Source organism: Gracilinanus agilis, chromosome 4 (assembly GCF_016433145.1).
Source record: "Gracilinanus agilis isolate LMUSP501 chromosome 4, AgileGrace, whole genome shotgun sequence".
In the NCBI taxonomy this organism is placed as follows: Eukaryota; Metazoa; Chordata; class Mammalia; order Didelphimorphia; family Didelphidae; genus Gracilinanus; species Gracilinanus agilis.
Genome location: NC_058133.1, coordinates 61,606,763 through 61,629,135, shown reverse-complemented (window position 1 = coordinate 61,629,135; position 22,373 = coordinate 61,606,763). Strand labels below are relative to the sequence as shown.

Here is a 22,373-nt window from a genome sequence, read left to right as displayed (position 1 = left end):
TAAAGTGGCTTTACTAGATCAAAAGTTTTATAACTCTTTGAGCATAATTCCAAATTGTTATCTGAAATGGTTGGATCAGTTCACAGTTCCCCTATCCCTTCCAATGTTTGTCATTTTGTCCTTTTACTGTTTTAGCCAATATGCTACATGTAAGTTATCTCAGAATTGTTTTGATTTGCATTTTTCTAATCAATAATGACTTGAAACATTTTTTCATATAGTTATATGTAGCTTTGATTTCTTAATCTTTTGAAAACTTATCAACTGGGGAATGGCTCATATTCTTACATATTTGACAAAGTTCTCTCTATATTTTAGATATGAGACCATTATCGAAGAAACTTTATAAAATTCTCCCCTGCTCCAATTCCTGCTTTCCTTCTAATGTTGACTACAAGAATTTTATTTGCACAAAATCTTTTTAATTTAATGCATTAAAATTATCCATTTTATATCTCATGTTTTCTTTCTCTTGCTTATTCACAAATTCTTTTACTATTCATAAATCTTATAATACAATAGTATTCCAGCACAATTATACACCACAACTTGTTCAGCCATCCCCAGATGATGGGCATCATCTTAATTTCCAATTCTTCACCACCACAAAGTGCTGCTATAAATATTTTTGCATATATAAATCCTTTTCCTTTGATCTCTTTGGGATCCAGATCTAATAGTAGTATTGCTGGGTCAAAGGATATGCAGTTTTATTGTCCTTTGGGCATAGTTCCAAATTGCCCTCTGGAGTGGATCAGTTCACAACTCCAACAGTGCACATGTGTCCCAGTTTTCTCATATCCCTCCAACATGCCATTTTCCTCAGAGCTGTTCTTGCACTTTCTTTCAGCAGGTATTTGAGAACTTTTTTTATGGCTATAGATACCTTTGATTTCTTCTTCTGAAAACTGCCTGTTTACATCCTTTGACCATTTAGCATTTGGGGAATGGCTTATATTCTTATAAACTTGATTCAGTTCTCTATATATTTAAGAAATTAGGTCTTTGTCAGAGAAACTTGCTATAACTCTCCATTCACTCCCAATTTCTTGGTTTCCTCTTAATCTAGGCTGCATTGATTCTGTTGGTGGGAAACTTTTTTATTTAATGTTTAATTTATTTTACATTAAATTACATTTATTTAATTATCCTCTTTACTTAAGTAGAGTACTGAATGAATTAGAAACAAATTATAATACTCTTAATGTGATGATTTAAAGGATAAAAAATGAATATGAAAAATTCAGAGAAACTTGGGAAAACTTACATGAAGTGATGCAGAACCAGGAAAACATTTTACAAGGCAACCTCAAAAATCTAAAGGAAAACAACATTGAAAGACTTTACAACTCGGATTAAAGGTAAAGTATGTTTCTTGCCTTTCAGATGAGAAATGGGGATAGCTATGGAATGAGGCATACATTTTCAGAAAGGCCAATGTACTGATTTGTTTTGTTTGAATATACATGTTAATTATTTGGGATGGTTTTATGAGAACAGGGTGGAAACCATTGACAAGTGCTAGTGAGGTTAAAAAAAGAGCATTGAAGATGTATTTTAAGAGGGAAACAAGAGGGTCCTTAGGTGCTTTCTCTTTTAGAAGGCAGTTCAGAGCCTCTAGAACAAAAGAGAGCAAAGAATAAATATTGACTTGCGGCTGGATATCTCTAAGAAGCTGGGAGTTTATGTACATTTATGGAACCAGTCAGATTGGGTGCCATCTTCCCAGGTTTGAAACTTAGGTGTTCCATGTGATTTCTCAATCTCTCCCTCCCCTTCATCCAATCTGTGGGCTAGTCCTGCCAGTTCTGCCTTTTGAAACATCTTGTGTATATTCCTTTTGAAACCCTTAGCATCAATTTTAAGAAGAGTGGGCAAGGGCTAGGCACTTAGTGTTGAGTGCCTTGTTCAGGGTGTACAGTGATGAAGTGTCCGAGGCCAGATTTGAACCCAGGACATCCTGACTCCAAGCCTGATGCCCCCTTGCTGCTCCTGCCACTGCCCTGGTATTGGCTCTCATCATCTGATGCCAGAACTAGCAAGTCTTCTGGTTGGTATCTCTACCTCAAGGCTTTTTCTCCTACAGCTCCTCTTCCATTCAGCTATCGAGGTGATCTTCCTTCACCATGTCACGTCCCATCAACAACCTCTAGTAGCTCCCTGTTACCTCCAGATCAAATATAAAATCCTCCAGAGATTTAAAAAACCCTTCCCAAACCAGACCCTTTCTGTCTTTCCAGCATCTAACACCCATCCATACCCTCTGTGGTCCTGTTACACTGGCCTCCTTGAAGTCCCAGCTAACATCTCACTTTCTACAAGAAGCCTTTGAGGCCATCCTTAGCGGTAGACCAGCCATTCTTCTACCCAGTATCTCTAATTTATCATCTAAATATACAGTTTGTGCAGCCCCTCCATTAGGCAGCAGGCCCACCTTGGAAGCAGGGAATGTCTTTTGTCTTTCTTTCAATCTCAGAACTTGGCATAATGCCTGGCATAAAGCAGGTACTGGATGACTCGATGGGCAGCTGGATAGTTTATTCTGGGGGCAGCTAGGTTAAAGTCGGTCCTGAAGTTGGGATTACACCTGGCTTGAAATCTGGCTTCAAATACCTATTAGTCATGTGGCTCTGAGGAAGTCACTTAACCCTGACTGCTTAGCTTTTACCACTCTCTGGGCTTGGAGTTGATGCAAAGGCAGAAGGGTAAGGGTTTAAAAAAAGAAGGAAAAATAATTTATTCTGGAAGAATTTACAACTCCTTCAAGGAATATTCAGTACTTAGAATGAGCAGAGAGGAGCACTATTTAACATCAGTAATAATACCAAACAGGGGAAAATAAATTAAAACAATTCAAAATTGCTTTAGGCAATCTGTAAATGGGAAGACAACAAAGACAAGAATTGAGAAGCTGAGGTTCAGGCCCTAGCTATTTGTAAATGAATGCTGTTTACTGCAATATTTATTCAGTATGATCGAATATTACTGTTGATTACTAGAATTTGTGCTTTTGCCTAAAGTAATGCTAGTTCTATTTTCCCCAGTTATTCATGCCTGAAATATGTCTAACTTATGATGGATCCTCTTTTTAAGAGGTACCACTAATCACCTAATAGTAGCTACTAGAGCTGGGGCACAATGTCTGTGGGGTAGGAATTTAGAAGTTTTTTTATGGTTTAATCTTGAAATATAATTTCCTTTTATGTGAGAGCACTAGCTTTAAAAAATTTAAGAAAAACCTTTGTTTGCCTCAAATTTATTTTTCCCCATCTGTGCTATTATAATGGGAAAAGATTGGATAAACAAACATATACAACATAGGAAAATAGTAATCATAAAAAGTCAACTTCAGAACATTTTAAAACAACCAATTCTTTTAATTAGAAAGCAACAAACATGCAAATAGCAGGTATAGAAATTTATTTGAACCAACATTTTCACTATAATGAAAATTATTTTTGAACATTGATCCAAGCTCCCTCGTCTGCAGGTTAGGGAAAATATTGCACTCTGTGTCTTCTAGCACCCCTCATATGTGGCAAAAGGTTTTAAAAACATTTTGCTAATTTTTCTTGCACACTCTCCCAAATTCATGCACACAATCGTTCCAAATAAATGTTATGTTATAAAAAAAACCCTTAATATTGTGCTAAAGCTCTGTAAGGAAAAATATAATAAATGTTGTATACAAATTTCAGAACATCTAAGTGCTTGCTGAGTAAAGCTGATTATTCTTCATCTTCATTTTCATTCTCCTGACCGGAGCCTTCTGATCGGTCACCTTCTAAACGGTCTGTAATCACAAATATGAAATTAGTAAAGGGAATATATATCTAGCATTACAACTGTCAACAGCCTGAAACAACCTGCATTAAAAAAAATCAAACTATAAATAATCCACCTGATTATTTTATACTCTTTAAAAGCCAAGATCCGAGAGTCCTTAAAAGAAAAAGAATAGGAGAGCTACCATTAGTTTAGAATATCGCCAGAATAATGCAAAATCTGTGTTCCATGTGCTTTGCATGGCCCTGGTGGTCAAAGCAATGGGCAGAGAATTTGAGGATGTCTCTGGTGACTGATTCTCCCATTTATCTGCAAAATGCAGAGGATGTTACTATTTTCAGATTAAAGAGGAAAAATAAGCACTAAGTGTTACTATATAGATTTATATTTAAAGCTTTGAGTTTACTATACAGCAATCTTTTGGAAGCATCAGAAGCTTTTGGTTACCTAAGTTGTATAGAACCTACTTTTCTTTTTTTTAAACTTTTACCTTTCATCTTAGAATCAATACTTTGTATTGGTTCTAAGGCAGAAGAGTGGTAAGGACTAGGAAATGGGGGTTAAGTGACTTGCCCAGGGTCACACAGCTAAAAATCATTTGAGGTCAGATGTGAACCTAGGATCTCCTGTCCATAAGGATGATATTAGAAAATAAGTCCTGTTATATTAGTTTAGAGATAAGAAGTAGAGAAGCTGGCTTGAGAAAGAATTGGAGTTTCAAACAGAGCTGATACAGTGTCAGTTTCAAGTCTACGGTTTTTCTGTGATAGTTACTCTCTCTGGGAGTGGCAGTTGGTCTCTGGCAATTGGCAGTCACTGACAAGAGACTCTCTCTCCTATCTGAGGTAGAAGGAAAGGAGGGAAAGACCGGAAGGAGTTAAGTCTTTTTCCTTTCCCAACTTCGGAAACAATAGTGACTATCTATTACCGTTTTTATAGATTGTTCTAACTCTGAGAAGACCAAAGAAAAACCTGGTCTTTGGTTTGGACTCTGAGTCTGCTAAGTTTATTTAGTTCATTTAGAATAATATTAGTTTATTTAGAATAATAAAAATTTGGGTTAGTCAGATCAGGAAGGATCAATGTAGCCTGCGGAAGCAGGGAGTTTTATTTGGGTGGAGCTAGACTCCCTCAGACTCCCTTAGAGTTAGATATCCTTTTTATCCTTATTATTGTTTATAACAACAAGAGTCTCTTTAGCATCCTTATGTCTGGCCCTGAAGAGAAGTTCACATATGAGCTTCACTTCACTGATATAAACTGAAGATACTTTGCAAGCACAGCAAGCAGAGTATCTAAGATCAGTTTATAATCAATAATCAATTCATTACTGTATTATTTTACAGTCACTTTTTATTTTTACATGTCTCTCGGCCTGGCTCTCAATCCAATGAGCTACCCAGCTGCCTCCTACAGAACCTACTTAAAAATAATCAGGATCTAAAAAAAAAAGAACAAATGATGCCACCAGTGTTCTCATGAAATAAATTCTTCAAGGAACAGTTTCAACCAATCAACAAAACATTTATTAAGCACTAGCTATGTCCAGGTGTTGTTGTTAGCTGCTAGGGAGATACTAAGACAAAATGAAATTGTCCTCAAGGAGCTTACATTCTAGAGGGAGAGCCAACATGTGCACAGCCAAGTATATACAAAATATGTGCAAAGTAACTTCTGGAAGGAGGCAGCAGCAATTAGGGGTCCAGAAAAGGCCTCACCTATGATGAGCTGAGCTTCAAGGGAAACTAGGGATTTTAAAAGGTTGATGCAAGGGATAAGTAAATTACAGATATGGGGAGGCATGAGATACCCAGATGAGCTCTGGAATGGCTTTTGGTCCAGTTTGTTTGGAATATGGAATTTGTGAAGGTGAAGAATATGCAATAAGCCAGAAAAGGCAGGTGATAGCCAAACTGTTGTGACAGGGTAAAGAATTTCTATTTATTCTATAGGCATCAAGGAGTCACTAATGGTTTTTGAGCAGGGGAATATAACGAGGAAAGATTCTTTTGACAGTTAGGTAGAAAATGTAGGAGAGATAATATTATATCTATGATTTGGGACTTGGGGCAAGCCACTTTCACTTTTTAAGCCAATATCCTGATTGTTGAAAGAGGGATGATCCTATTGATGCTAAGATAAGGGTTAAATGTATAAGACACACAAAAAGTTGTTATTATTCCTATGCCAAAGAAAGGAGGACTCCTGGATAGGATGCCAGCTTAGGCCATTTAATACCCTACTCAATTCCTCTCAAATTTTGGTGTGTAGTTTATGTGTATTTGAGTTTATTTTTTTTTCTGTCCTTCCATTTTCCCAAGTCACCAATCATACTACTCCCCAGTTCCCAAAATGAGAAGAAACCTATGAACTGAGGTGGAATGAATAAAGCAGGACGAGGATCACAATTAATATAGAGGAAAATTGTAGAAAATCTCAGACCTCAGATCAATGCAATGATCAGTCTTGTCTTCTTTTTTACAGATCAAAACCCCAAGTTCAATTTTCAAGGCAATAGGGTTTTTTATTTTTGTTTAATTGAAGTGTAACTAAGGGTTTTCCACTATCATTGGACTTCACTGGCACTAAGGGTAATAAAGAATCCTCAGTATTCTGTGTACACTTGTCATTGATTCTTTGTTGCGTATGGTCTTTTGTTTCTAAACCCAAACTTCCTATAGCACCATTAGGCAAGTTCAGTTTAGAATCAGGATTACAGAAAGCAGGCTTAAAGAGCATACTCTCATTGAGAGCTTGTAAGTCATTGTTACTATTGCAACTTCCATGTTGGCTTTCATTAAGGGTTTCAGAAATGGAAGTTTGATTTGTTCTATCTTCCACTCTGCTCTTTAAAGAATTATCAAGTCTCAAATCAGCAATCTCTCCTTCAGTAGTCTCCGGGATTGTATGATAGTTAGATTGTGTTCCCTTCAACACTTCAGGTTCAATTACTGATTCATAAGCTGATTGTTGTTCCCTATTTTGCCCTACTGTTTTTGTGACTGACATTAGATGATTTTTATCAATCACAGTAACAGTCTCGATGTTATGTTCAGCCACACTGATTTTAGAAGAAGGCAACTGTTCCCTATCTCTTCCCCAAAGTTTAGGATGAAATTCTGTAGCTAAGGGGTTGAGAAAGGTGGATTTTGACTTTCCTACACAGCTGCTATTATCTTTTAAATCAGTGGGTTGTTTCTTTAAAATCAAGTTCTTGCCAACCTTTAGACTTTTTTGCTCTTTAACCTCTAACTGTGACATTGTGTCTAAAGCAATTGCATGGGAAAGAACTGTTGCATCTAATTCTAAACTCGTTTGCAAATTTTCTTGATGTGATTCTTTGCAATGGTTTGATTCATGCTTCCCACCCAATGTGTGTGATATGGAATGAGAAAGCTGATTCCTTCTATAATCTTCCTCCTTAATGCCAAATATTTCTTTGCGCATTTGCATTATGTCTTCCCATTGCTCATTATCTACCACAGACCTATGTGTATCCTCTGTGTAGATTACTTTAGACACCTTTTCTATTTTGCCTCGATTTCTCATTGTGCTTCCCTCAATTCTCTTAGACTCTGCCACACCCAAATTACACTGATTAATAGGTTTTAAATTAGAAATCTCGATTCATAATGATTTTTTCGGTTTCGTGCCCATTTGTATATATTTCTCCATTTCATCTAACAAAGGTGTTTGACTGTACTTTTTGCATGTATGATTGCAACAAGTATCCCTATGTTTTTCTTGATTATATCTATTTGATTCATTATTTCTATCCCACTTTGAATTATAAAATGTTTTTCTATTATCTCTTTGATTATTGGGTTTTGAAAAATCAATTTGTTGCTTATATCTACAAAAACGAATCATGTGCCCGATCTTCCCACACAAATAGCATCGGGGTGCTGATTTTGATTTTGGGGGGCTGTTGGCAGGTTGTCTAAACTGGTTTCTACTCGTTTGAAGAGCAAAATTCTTCACCTCTTCGATTTCTTTCTCCCGTTTCGACTGTTTCAATTGCCTTTTCAAGTCTGCTATGATCTCATCTTTCTCATTGTCAGATTGCCTAGCCATTCTCACTTCTTTCTGTTTGGAATCATGTATATATGCTGCATGATTCCTAATATCCTCCAGTGGTAATGATTCCCACTTTGGACAACTTTGCCTGAAGTAATTTTGTATCGGGATCGAGGTTCCCTTTACAAATTGTCTCTTTATATGATCGATCGTATCTTGGGAATGAGTATCTCTAAGTCCTAATATCGTTTCAGCAGCTTCAATAACTCTGTCTAGAAAACTGCTCGGGTGCTCTTCTTCCCCTTGCCTCAGTTTCTCAAATTTTTGCCATGCATTTGGCCTTTTTGCAAAATTTCTCATTGCTTCGATAAGATCAGCCCTGCATCTTAACAAGTACCTCATGTTGGCGTGTTGAGTGAAATCTAGATCTTGATGTACTAATGGCCATGATTCTAAATTGGGGTTTGTTCTAGTTTCGGTCAGGAATTTTCCCTTTTCCGAGGGAGTGTAAAATTCCCCCAAAAGAAATTCGACATCGTCGAAACTAGGGTTAAAAAGTGTGAACACCCGCTTCAATTCTTTTAAACTTTTGTAAGGCTTTTCGTAGAATCTGGGAAAACGGCGTTTTAAAACCTCCATATCACTAGGAGTGAATGCCTTGTACGTTTTGACATGCACCACCCCCTCTCCAGGTTGGACAATAGTCCTGTCTACTATTGGTAGGACAGAGACCACTGCATTCTGTATTGGTTGATCTTTCTCTGTTTCCTTTTTCCCAAAAAATTTTGATTCTACGATTTCAAGTTGTAAGATGGTATGTTTATCGAGTTCATTTCCTTCACGTAATTGCCTCAACACTTGGAACAGTAGTTTTATGTTCTCAACTAGTTCCTTGTTATCATTTTCTTGTTTTGAATCAGATGCCTTATAATAGTTAAACAGATGAGTCAGGACCGCTTTTAAAATTGCCAAAAAATGCCATAGAACCAGAACAATTGCTATTGCTGTTGGAATGAAGCATATGCATTCAGCTAAAGTGAATGCAAACCATTTATAATAGTCGTAGATTTCTATTAATTGCTGTATCATGTTTGGTACTTTTACTAGCCAAAATGCACACATTCCCTGCATAAAAGACCATATAAGCAGCGACAGACTGCTTAATATAAAAATAAATCTTGTGCAATTCATTTTCTTTTTCTATTCTTCAGAAGATAGGTTTCGTATGACTTGGCTCGCCAGAATGTTATGGGGGTAATTTGAGGAAAGGTGTTTGGGATAAGGGAATTGAAAGGAGGATGTTGGAGACTTGGTAAGTGGATAAATTAGGATACAGGTAGGCTGGGATTGAAGGAGATTTAAGGTATAATAGGACTGAAGTCAGGAGTATAACACAGAAGGGAAACAGAGATCTTCTTGGGAGAAAGAAGTTAAACTAAACAGGCTAACACAGCAGGCTTACAGACTGGGACTTAGACTCAAACACAAGCTGAGGGAAATAGACTAAACTGAAATTAACAAACAGGCTTTAGTTAATTTCACAGGAAGGGACCTATTTTGAAGTAACACCTTCCTTTCAAGATGGATGCCCAGCTTCCCTCTGAGCCCAGAGTATGTTGTCTCTTTCCCTCTTCTCCCCTCTTGATAACTAACAGACAAATTACACTAAATAGAACTATTGAAACACAAAGGGTTTAATTTATTTGAAGGATGTTGTTAGGAAGGTGGATTAAAGGAAAGCCCTATCAGTTATCTCAGGAACCTCAGGTGGGGGAAGGGAAGTAAAGATGGAATCTGAGTAAGAACCTGCCTTACTCAGTTTTACAAAATCTATCTAAAGGGAATAAATGATGATTTGATTAAATTATAAATAATGCTGTCAATTAGATAACTCTTCACAGATTTAACTCCTCTCTAATTTCTCTCCTTATAAACTCCACAGCCACTAAGGTAAGGGAGGGAAGGCAGGGTGGTATTGGGAAAGGAAGATATAAAGGGTCTATCTAAAATAATAATTTCTTAAGTAAATATATCAATGCTAGGCTAAATTTCAATATTGAAGCTAGATAATCTAAGAGCTCGTTCATTGACTTCCTCCCTTCACGGAAGATCCAGTCAACTGCTCTCCAGTCAACTGCTCTCCTCTAAAGCCTCTAACAGCTTTTTGGAACTCAGCCAAAGCTAGAAAAAACTATAACCCCCAATTCTGTATACTACACTATTTATTTATTTATATTATTTTTATAGAGATATTTTGTTTTACCAATTACATATAACAAGTTTCCACATAAGTTTTCTGAAGTTATATGATCTAAACTGTCCCCCTTCTGAAGCTGACAAGTATATGATCTGGGTCATGCATGTATTGTCATGCAAAATATGTTTTGCAAGATAATAAGCATATAAAATCAACCCCCAATAAAAATCCAAATAAATTAAAGTGAAAAACATATGCTTTAATCTGTATTTTGATTCCAACAGTTTTTATTCTGGATAGCATTCTTTGTCATAAGTCCCTCAGAACTGTCTTGGATCACTGTATTGCTAAGAGTAGCTAAGTCTATCACATTTGATCATCCACCAATGTTTCAGTTACTGTGTACGATGTTCTCCTGGTTCTGCTTATTTCATTCTGCATCAGTTCATGTAGGTCTCTCCAGCTCTTTCTGAAATCATCCTATTCGTCTTTCCTTACAGCACAATAGTATTCCATCACTATCATATACCACAATTTGTGCAGCAGTTCCCCCACTGATGGATATCCAACTCTTTGCCAACACAAAAAGAGCAACTATAAATATTTTTGTACAAATAGGTCCTTTTCCCTTAGTCTTGTCTTCACCCCACTTTTAAATAGACAAGTGATAAACCTGGTACAGAAGGAAGCACATGCTATCAGAGAAGGACAAAGCATCTGTTTTGCTTAAGGGTTTCTGTAATAAGAAAGGATTCTTTTTGGGGGGAGAAGGGTTTCACTGTTAGTATGGAAGTGACAAGAGTGTAAATAAACAAACTACAATAAAGAAGTTCCTACAGGACCAAAGTGTGTCCACACACTTAGTGTGATTCCCTGACTCAAAGAACACCTCCTTACTTTCTTCTGTCTTCATCAATAACTGCCTCAAGGGGCCCAGGCTGGTCAAAGATTTCCAAAGGAGAGCAAAATAGAATTATATTCATTCCCAGAAAGTAAGAGATGGCTAGGGTTCATGGGACAGTATCAGCAGAGCACTCAATGTGGCAGGGTGGGATGAGAGCTTGGAAACTCAGGCCTTACTAAGTCTGGGCTCTGCCAGCACCCATAAAAAATAAGTAGGCACAATCCCGATTTCTAGAAACTTTTAAAGTTTATAAAGCTTCCCCTTATTTCTCCAAAAGGAAAGCAAAGCAAATTTTTTATAGATGAGTTAAACTGACTTTTGGATTATTCTTTGTTTTTGTTGCTTTTCTAGTAGCAAAGATAATTTATAATTGGCTCTAAATATATGTGTGAAGGTAGTTTTTAGTTTTCAGAGATGACCTTTCAAGCAAGATGAGACTGACTATATTTTTAGTCTCCTAAGAACCTTATGCTCAGTCAGGCACAGTAAAAAAGGAGGTGGTATGAAATATGGGATCAATACAGATACCTGAACATCCCAGGAGGGATTTCTGAGATCATAAAACAACAGAATTTGAGAGCTAGAATAGACCTTGGAGATCATCTAAGCTGAAACTTATTTTACAGATGAGGAACCTGATGCCCACAGAAGAACTGACTGGCTTCAAGTCACAAAGCAAGGTTGTAGAGCCAAGGCAGCACCCTTCCTCCTGGAGGGCTTTTCCCACTACAAGGGGCCCTTTTAATCTTTAAAACTCATTAGGCAGGATCAAAGACTTAAGAAGCAGCAGGAGGCAGCAGGAAGACTGCTGGCTAAGGAATCTCAAGTTCTGGGTTTAAGTCCAATATTGGACACTAGCTCTGTAACCATGGACAAGATACTCGGGCCATGAAACAAGGACTGCTGAAAGCTAACAGTAAGGTGGCTACAGAACTTGAGCTAATATTACTCTCATTCTTTGGTTCTGCATCCACTCAAAATGAACTTCACGGGGGAAATGGCTGACTTTTAATTCAGAGAGCTCATGGCAGAGCTTGAATTCTGGCATGCCAAGAAATATGAGAATCTTCCTACTACGTGGATAAGCATTCCATAAATGCTTCTGTAAGGAGGAAAAAGAGAGCAAGCTCGTTTCTCAAGACTCGACTCTCATTCATTCGCCGCACCATAATGTTATCTGGGTCACAAATGCCATTTGCAAAGTCATATTGAATGAAATCTTGTTCACTGAGTATCACCAATAAAATAAATATGCCATTGTTCTTCTGGTCTGTCCAAAGTACAAAATAAATCTCTTCAAGAGCACTCTGGCTATGAGAAATGAAAAGCAGGATGATTTCAGAAAAAGCTAGAAAGATCTGCATGAACTGATGCAGAGTGAAATAAGCACAGCTGGGAGAACATTGGACACAAGTAACAGCAATATTGTTCAATGATCATCTGTGAAAACTTGGCTACTATCAGCAGTGTAATGATCTGGGACAGTCCTAAAAAAAAGTGCTCTCCACCTCTAGAGAAAGAACTGCCTACAAACTATCCTCAAATCTAGCCTCAGACACTAATTGTGTGACACTGGGCAAGTCACTTAACCCTATTTGCTTTAGTTTCCTCATCTGTAAAATGAGCCAGAGAAGGAAATGAAAAATCACTCCAAATGGGGTCACAAGGAATCAGGCATGAATGAAAAATGTGTGATCCTGTAGATTCCACCCACTGCTCCTGCAGATATCATTCTGAGAAAACACATCAGTTCTGAATTCAGAATTTCAGTGCTGGAAGGAACCTTAATGGTCTTCCAGTCTAATCCATACAAAACATGCCTGCTTTCTATAATTTACTTTTCTGAAGCTTGGTCTCTTCTTCATTTATATGAAGAAACTGGTTCAGAGAACTTTTTGGCTCTAGTTCTATGGTTCATTTATACAATATCTGTAGTAATAGAATGTAATATGGCAATACATGAGTCTTTGGAACAAATCACTGGACTATTAGTGTTACTTGTTCATTAGGTTGCTAAGGAAAAGGAAAAATCATGTTCTTTCTAACCCCAAGGCTTCAGTTCTGACATTTTTTAAATGTCCTTACAAAGCTTTGAGAATACTATCTAAAAAATTCATAATAATCAAATGGAGTTATGGTTGAACCAGTGAAGGCAAAAGATTCTAAAATAAAGGACCTCCCCCAAGGTCATTTTAATTTAAAACTTTTTAAAATGCTTATTTTAATTAAAATGAACATTTTCTCATTTAGCAAAACCTGGAATATGAACATAGTGGAACTTTTATGAATAAAAAATCATTTAGATCAAAATATGGTTTTAGCCATTAGGAAAGTTTGACCCTGGCTGAAATCTTATAAGAAGATTCAACTTGTGTGTATCTACTTTTAGAAAAAAGGTCCTATACTGGGCTCCCTAATAGAATATAATTTGGAACTGTGTACAAAAAGCTACTAAACAATGAATGTCCTTTGGACCCAGTTACACCACCATTAGGCCTTTAGCCCTAAGAGATCAAAGAAAGAAGATGTGGTCCTATATGTATAAAAATATTTATAAGATGTATATATGTGTATGTTTGTGTGAGAGAAAGGGAAGCGAGACACACATACACAGAGAGAGAGAGACACACACAAAGACAAAGAGACTAAGGGATACAAATCAATTGGAGAATAGCTGAACAAACACACTGGTATATAGGGGTAATGGAATACTAGTTCTCTAAGAAATGAAGAGAAAGACTATTTCAAAGATACATGGAAAGGCCTACATGAACTAACAAAGAGGGAAGATTGTAAAGCTAGAAAGACTTGTATTATAACATCAATATTATAAAAACAAATCTTTTTAAAAAAACAATTCCAATTAACTAAACTACCAACTATGAGTCCAGGGGACTAAGGATACTACCTACTTCATGAGAGACATGGACTCATAGGAAAAATAAAAAAGTACATTTTTAGAAGTGACCAATGTGGGAATTTGCTTTGCTTAACTAGGCTTATATAATAGGTGGGGGTGGGAGAGGGAGGTTCTGAATTTCCTTTCTTTTTTTTTTTTAGGTGGAGGGAAGAAAGAAAAAAAACAACAAAAAATCATAATAAATGTTTTTAAAATGCCTGTTGATGGACTGAAGTCCAACTCTGGCCCCTAGAATATTTTGTCTGAGTTTTCTTACTTCTATGATGCCCATATTCTTTAGTAACATAAATTTTATGAAGAAGGCACCATAACATTCATCCTAAATAAGGGGAAATGGGGGAAATGTCACACCCTGGACAGCTATTTTGCTTCTACACATTTAACCTTAGACCCTTTTGTCCATCTGTGCTACAAATTTCAAATGGTGAAGATATTACCAATAACTAGTTTACCCACTATCATGACAATACACAAAGTAAAAACAGTCTATTTTATAGGATTATTTGATTTAGAGCTTTGGAAGAGACTTAAGAGATCATCAGTCCACTATTCTCAATTTACAGATAAGGTCTACAAGATATAAGTGACTTACCTCTGGGTCACATGAATAATAAGGAGTAGAACTTGGATTCAAAACCAAGGTATATTTCCCTCCACATTCAATGCTCTTTCTATCATATCTTGCACATTAGGACATTCAGTTTAAAAAAATGACCACAAAAAAAATCTTATCTCAAATTTGGTTTGGTTCATAACAACTAATAGAGAGACCCTTATTTTATTTTTACTGAATAATAAATATTCAATTCATGATTCAACAAAGACTGTAACATGTATTTTTGGTTGCATGAGGTCACCAAACCTCATGATTTATCACCTAGAATTTTAAAATGTTGTTAAATAAAAGAGGTCTCTGGGTCCTCTTCACTGATTGCTGAAAGGCATCACAATGCGCCTTAAATCTCAATTGCTTGGTTGATTTGAAATTGTAGTTGGTAGAAGTTTTAAAAATACACATTTTCTGAAATTTAAATAAATATCAATGAAATTTGGCTAATGAGTAGTTTTTATAAGGATATATAATTACAGAGAACTGAAGTTCTTGCCTTTTATTTTGTGATTATTTTGAAAGCTCCATATGTGATGAGAATTGAGTATGATCTCTTTTATGTCTTGGACAGTAAGGTGTTAATAAAATGTTTCATAGAGGTGACAGTAAAAACAGACAGATTCCTTCTTTCACTCTTACCAGCTCGGATATGATTCAAGGAGGCCAACATTCGTAACATGAAAGAAGCCGGAACAGTAATAGTGTTTCTAGTCTCCTCCAGCATTAACTCATTCCGAGTTATAACCTGTAAGGTGAATGAAATGCTTAAGAGATCAGAGTTACATTCAAAAACTATCATTAGAGCCTTGAAGATCATTAAGGAAATTGGAAAAATAAATCCACAACTATATGATAATTTACAATGAAGCCAGCTCACTGCTTATGGAGGAAATACCTGCAATTCCTAGATTCTATTCAAATGATTTCTTCATGCCAAAGAACTTAGTGGAGCTAGCAAGATCAAATATACAAATACTCACGTAAGGACAGCATAAAGCCAAGAGCAAAACTCAATTCCTCGGGCTGCTCATACCCTTCAAAGGCAAAACTCAGACCCTCACTTTTTTTGTGGTTTATTCCCCAGAGGGGACAACACGATGCATCCTCAGGGCTCTTGCCCAAGACACAGTTGACTTTTTATGGACACTCTAGGGTTAAATTATAGTAGTCAATTTCTAAAACTGACTTGAAGAAGGTGTTTTCTTCCATTTCTACAACTGAAATGTCCTGCTACATATACTATGGGCTAAAGAGGAACAGATCTATAGCAATCCTTTTCCTCCACTGCTATCCCGAGCAAGGCGATACTTTTGACCAATGAGCCTCTATAAGAGGTTAAGAAATCTTGTGCCTTGAGTGCCACAAATGATATAAAAGAGACTAAGAGGCAAAACCAAAGCAAAGAAAAGAAAAAAAAAGAAAAAGGAGAGATGTGAAATTGGTGAAGCACAGGACTTCTGACTAACTATTCTAGAGTTCAGTGCAGGAAAACGTCATAAAGAAAAGATTACTTTATAATAGAGAAGATCCTTCAAACACTTTCTTTTACTATGGTTCTTCGATTTTTAAACAAAAATTAGAATAAAAAACATACTAGGAAAATTAAATATAAATAATTACAAAGGTTAAGTAACAGCTTATTTCCAAAGGCCCTATGCTTAAAAGACTGGATGATTTTTTAGTATTCTTAACTGTAGCAGATGCCTAAATATAATAAATAGCAACATTACATTTAGTAAAGGGTTCTGCTTTGATTTTATTGGTCTTTATTATTAGCATTTTACTTGTTCTTTTTTCATCTAAAAAACATCTACTTTCACTTATATAATAACTTGCTTCATTTTAGTAATTAATAATATGTAAGTCAGCTTATTTAAGAGAAAAGAATAAATGGTCTTACTTCATCAGCAAGTTTTCTGTTGAAAATCTTGGACTCTTCAAGGGGTGACCAGATCTTTATGTCATAATCTATGCCAGAGGAGGCTAGAACTGGAAATAAATTTATGGATTAGTAAAATCTGGAAATGTGTCTTGTAGACTTTAATTATGTAGTTGGAAGTTATGTCAGTTCATTTTACTGACACTATTAACTCCTGAGGTTTATAACTTTTAAGTTCCTGAGGACATAATTTCAAGGTCATGTATAAATTATCTAACTTTTAACTTTTTTTAGATTAGATTAAAAAAATTTTTTTCAAAGTGATCAAACATTTTATCTCTCTCTAAGTTCCTCCCAACTTTTTCCTTCTCCCCCCAACCACTGCTTGATTCCAAAAATCAGAGATGCATTACATGAAAGGTAAAAGACAGTTAACTGCTCTCTTATTTAGATTCATGAAGATATGTGAAAGTAGTAAGAAGTCTTAGAGGCTCAATCTGGGTGAGAATTCAAAAGCTAAACCATTTGAAACCTCTTGGAGTCATTACACTAGGAACAAATTCCATAAAAATACATTCTTCTGCAATTTCTCTGTATTCTTTTGCTACAGATATCTGTTGTATAAAGTAAATTGGATCTAAGGCACCACCTCGTAACTAGCAGATTGGCCAACATGACAGTAAAGGAAAATAATAAATGTTGGAGGGGATGTGGCAAAATTGGGACACTCATATAGTGCTAGTGGAATTGTGAATTAATCCAACCATTCTGGAGGACAATTTGGAATTATGCCCAAAGGACTTTAAAAGAATGCCTGCCCTTTGACCCAGCCATACCACTGCTGGGTTTCTATCCCAAAGAGAATATAAAAAAGGGTTGTACAAAAATATTCATAGCTTTACTCTCTATGGTGGCAAAAAATTGGAAAACGAAGGGGTCTCCATCGATTGGGGAATGGCTGAACAAATTGTGGTATCTGATAGTGATGGAATACTATTGTGTTCAAAGGAATAATGGACTGGAGGAATTCCATGAGAACTGGAACGACCTCCAGGAATTGATGCAAAGTGAAAGGAGCAGAACCAGGAGAACATTATACACAGAAAGTGAAACATTGTGGAATGATCAAATGTAATGGAGTTTGCTACTAGTAGCAATGCAATGATCCAGAACAATTCTGAGGGGCTTATGAGGAAAGAATACTATCCACATCCAGAGAAAGAACTGTGGGAGTAGAAATGCATATGATTTATCACCTGTTTATTTGGGTACAGGATTTGGGGTTTTGGTTTCAAAAGATTGCTCTATTGGGGGCAGCTGGGTAGCTCAGTGGAGTGAGAGTCAGGCCTAGAGACAGGAGGTCCTAGGTTCAAACCCAGCCTCAGCCACTTCCCAGCTGTGTGACCATGGGCAAGTCACTTGACCCCCATTGTCTACCCTTACCACTCTTCCACCTATGAGACAATACACCGAAAGTACAAGGGTTAAAAAAAACCACCAAAAACAAAAGATTGCTCTATTGCAAAAATGAATAATATGAAAATGCATATTGAATAATAACATTTGTACAACCCAGTGGAATTGCTTTTTGGCTCCAGGAGGGAGAAGGGAAGAGGCAAGGGAAAGAAAATGAATCATGTAAACAAGGAAAAATAATACAATAAAAAAATAAATAAATTGGAATTATCTCTAATGTAGTGAGTTTAATATGTTATTATTTTCATGTAGGGAAAGTTTGGAATGTATATCTTATAAAAGGTTTAAGCCTATCAATTAGTCTTACTTGGGTCGAATGGATGTGGCTGTAGGCAGTTCACGACATGATTATCAGCTTCCAAAAGCATCAAATGCTCAGCAGTATGGCGATCCCAAATGAAGATGTGGCCACAATCAGAGCCACTCATCACAAAATTAGTACCCCAGAAATTGGCTTCTTTTATCTACAGGGTCAAAAAAAAAGTCAATTATATGATGGAAAGAACAATAAAATCAAGGAAAAGAGGACCAGCACTTAAGTTATTCCCAAACTAAAAATAAAATGCTGCTTTAGAAAAAAATAATAAAATAAAAATTGTTTGAGATTTTGCCCTGCTTCTTACATTCAAAACAAGGAAGTTAGAAGCAGCAGGCAGTTTGACAATGAATCAGGGAGATGGGTGCAAAGGCTTTTGACAGTATGGGAACAATTTACATAGACATTTGCTAAGATTTAAAGAGGGAAAGGGATAGAAAAATAAAGGTTAAAAGGGTTTAGAATAACACTTCCATTTCTATCTGCCTTGCCTAAATAATAGCATCATTTTTGAGACATTAAAATAAAGAAGCATGGACTAACAGCTTTTATATTTTTGCTTCATTGTACAAAAATGGATAAACTCCTGATCAGCAGTTGAGTATCTAGATGGCTTGGTGGATAGAGAACTGGGTCTAAAGTCAGGAAGACCTGATTTCCAATCTGGCCTCAGACATGCAATAATTGGGTGACTCTTGACAAGTCATTTAACTTCTGTTTGCCTTAATCCAATGGAGAAGGAAATGGCAAACCACACCAGAATCTTTGCTAAGAAAACACCAGTGACAGTATGGTCCATGGAGTCAGAAAAACTTGGACACAACTGAATGACTGAACAATAACAACCATTATAGCTAGGAAGTAAAATGAATACAAAATTCTTTCATTTATGAAGCAATTAGATGGAAACAATGTAAAGTTTTGAAACAATTATTGAGACTTTTTTTTTTAAGTCCACTCAAAGAAAGCGACCATTCTCATATAGAATTTCTCCAAGTTTTCTGCTGTTCATAAGTGAAGATGGTGGATTTTAGGAGGTATTATAGTTACACTAGTGACAGTTTTTTCTTCTCTTCCGTGAAGAAGTTATAACTGAATTTTAACTCCAAAAGGCAAGAAGAGAGGCTTATAAAACTAACCAAGTTAACAATAAGGATAACTAGCTTTTAGATAGTGCTTTAAAGTTTACGGAGTGCTTTACAAATATTATTTCATTTTATCCTCACAACAGTCCTACGAGGTAGGTATTATTATTATTCCCCATTTTCAGATGAGGAAACAGAGGCAGACTGAGGTTAAGTGGCTTGCCCAGGGTCATATGGCTAGGAAGTAAGTATACATTTGAACTCAGGTCTCTGAAAATACATGGTACTTGGAAGTTGGGAGACCTAGTTTTAAGCTCTGATTTCATCATTCAATAGTTCTTTAACTATATATAAATTCTTTTAGTCACTTGGACACTTTCATTTTCCTCATTTGTGAAATAGGAAAAAAAACCCTGTACCATCACCAGAACGACCTACCCGTTCTCTTGGGGCTATTTTTGTTGTTTCTCAGTTGTGTCTGACTCTTCGTGTGACCCAGTTTGGGGTTTTCTTGGCAAGGATATTGGAGTGGCTTGGTATTCCCTTCTCCAGCTCATTTTTGTAGATGAGGAAACTAAGACTGCATTTGAACTCAAGAAGATGAGTCTTCCTGTCTCCGGGCCTGGCAATCTTTCTCCCTATGCCACTTAGCTGCCCCTTTTATGACCATGTAGTATATAAAAGTGAATATTGTTTCTACTTTATTTCACTAATAATTAGCAGCCCAAGATGATTAAATTGGTGTTATTTACCTCAAGCAGCTTCCTGCCTTCAATCCTAAAAACATATAGCTATGTTACCCACCGACTCTCCTTTGTGTAATCATTCATTATAATCTATAAATACACTCTTTTTTTCTTTTTTTCACCATTACCTTCTTCCTAGAATTGATACTAAGTATCAATTCCAAGGTAGAAGAATGGTAAGGGCTAGGCAAATGGGGTTAAGTGACTGTCCCAGGGTCACACAGCTAGGAAGTGACTGAGGCCATATTTGGACTCAGGATCCCCCTCTCCAGGCCTGGCTCTCTTTCCACTTTCACCCAGCTGCCCCTGGCACAAACTTTTAAGAGGGTATTTATCAAGTCTTACACAATGAATATATAGAATTTATGAATTGTAATCTCACATTCAAAATTATGCAGAAGTTTCAAATGACAACTATAAAGAATACTGGGCCCTCTGTATTAGAGCAAGTAAATTTTACATTATGAAAATAGAAACAAAAGATACTGGCAAAGGGGGGCAGCTGGGTGGCTCAGTGGATTGAGAGCCAGGCCTAGAGACGGGAGGTCCTAGGTTTAAATATGACCTCAGACACATCCTAGCTGTGTGACCCTGGACAAGTCACTTAACCCCCATTGCCTAGCCTTTACCACTCTCTTCAGCCCTGGAACCAATACACAGTTTTGATTCCAAGACAGAAGGTGAGGCTTAAAAAAAAAAAAGATATTGGCAAAGGTTACAATTTAAAATTATGTTATATTAACCTTTCCTGAATGCAAAAAGTTGTTCCTGGTGTACTAGAAAAAAGAGACTTAAGAGTGGAGAGATCTGGGTTCAGATTCTCAAACAGTTTTATAGCTTTGAGAAATCATGTCATCTCCCTCCAAAGCTTTAGTTTCTTTATTGGTAAAAAAAAGGACCTTGACACCTCCATCATTACCTGCATCCTAAGGCTGCTGTGAGGGAAGTGTGGCGTGAACTTTAAACTATTATACAAACATAATTTAGTATTACTTTGTGAAATAGTTCCTGCCTATAGAATGCAGCCAGAGGATTACAGAGATTTGAAGGCAGAAGGGCCCCCAGAAGCCGTCTAGTCCAATCTCCTCATTTTTAAATAGGAGAAAACTGAGATCCAGAGGGATTAAGCGATGTGTGCAGGCTTGACAGGCAAATTGGTGGCCAAGTTCCCTTCCTGTGGACCTTGCTGCTTCCTTTTCAGTGCAGCCCTTCCTGAGATCCGGCCAGGACAATCTTTATAGTTTAAACGTGTACAGGGTAACAAACATTTACAATCCCAAACCCTGAACTGCCAGGCTTGCCCAAGAACCCAACAAACACACGGTACCATTGTCCTGGAGTTGCGATGACCCTTGTAAACCATCTTTACGAGGGGCCTCCTGATATTCAGAGTGTCTAGTTCTTCCATCTCTTTCCTTTCTTTCCTCCTCCTGAAGAGTTCCTGAATTCGGGCAACAGCGGATCGTCTAGATGCGTAAAGAAAACAGTGAATGAAGTTCATCGTAGAGTGACGTAGCTTACAGAGAACGAGGGGAAATCAAAGATCACAAAACATTTACTTAACAGTACTACAATCACTCGCCCCCAAACATAAGCATAAGAAAAAGCAGACACAAGGGAGACTACTTCAGACTAGTTGAGTTACTAAAACCAAATTTTTTTTTTTTTTTAGTTAAAGAGGTCATTGGGGAGACTTGGTATTGGTTGGAAAAGTCAGGAAACTAGCATGCGACACACTGGCTTATAAAAGACTGTTTTATGAAGACACAACTTAGATGCAGGCAAAATGTCTGTGCAGTTTATTTGAAGTGATAGACATCCTAGACAAAGTCTGTTCCATCTTCCGTGTTAGAAAATTAAAGGCATCAAATAGAAGACATTGAGGATTATAGACAAGAAATGTCTTTGGAGTTAGAGGACTCGGGTCCTGGCTTTGCCATTTCCTACTTGTGGAAGCTCAACCAAAAGACAGGCTCTCTGGACCTTAGTTTCTCCCTTGTAAAATGAGAGGCATGGGCTCCACAGCCAGATCCAATCCAGCTCTGAATCTACAATAGACAACACTGATCCATGTTGGCTTTTTGTGTAGTGCTGGGTATTTAAGTCTATGTCATGAGGAGAAGAGATAGGTTAGCTATCAAGAGAGAGGAATAAATTTTGACTTGGAGCTAATTGCATGGTATACTTCTTTTACATTTAATCTTCTTGGGCCTTGGTTTCACATCTATAAAACAAGAGGTTCCTTCTAGCTCTAATGATTCTACAATCCTAGGTAATAGTTCCATAATTAACTGAGGTTTATCTAAGGTAAAAAAGCAGGCTAAGTGACTGGGCTCAGGAAAGAAAATCGTTTTCCTTTTCAGTCTTGGCTTTATCCAATAGAAGAGATGCCTCTCCAAAGAGAACTGTCAACAAACTACTTTGAAAGTCTGTTCAG

The 22,373-nt window shown here is 36.8% G+C and overlaps 1 protein-coding gene across 9 annotated transcripts in view; it reads right to left on the bottom strand.

Moving 5' to 3' along the window:
- Positions 1-3,356: 3,356 nt before the first annotated feature.
- The window catches only part of DCAF6 (DDB1 and CUL4 associated factor 6), a 158,033-nt gene continuing 139,016 nt past the window's right edge, over positions 3,357-22,373 (bottom strand). For all 9 annotated transcript variants that reach the window (XM_044673605.1, XM_044673608.1, XM_044673606.1 and 6 more), the window contains 5 exons: positions 21,264-21,402; positions 18,097-18,253; positions 16,335-16,423; positions 15,074-15,179; positions 3,357-3,793 (listed from right to left, as the gene is read on the bottom strand). In XM_044673605.1, the coding sequence (XP_044529540.1) occupies positions 3,729-3,793; positions 15,074-15,179; positions 16,335-16,423; positions 18,097-18,253; positions 21,264-21,402 (556 nt within the window). In that variant the 3' untranslated portion in view covers positions 3,357-3,728. The remainder of the gene's footprint in view (positions 3,794-15,073; positions 15,180-16,334; positions 16,424-18,096; positions 18,254-21,263; positions 21,403-22,373) is intronic.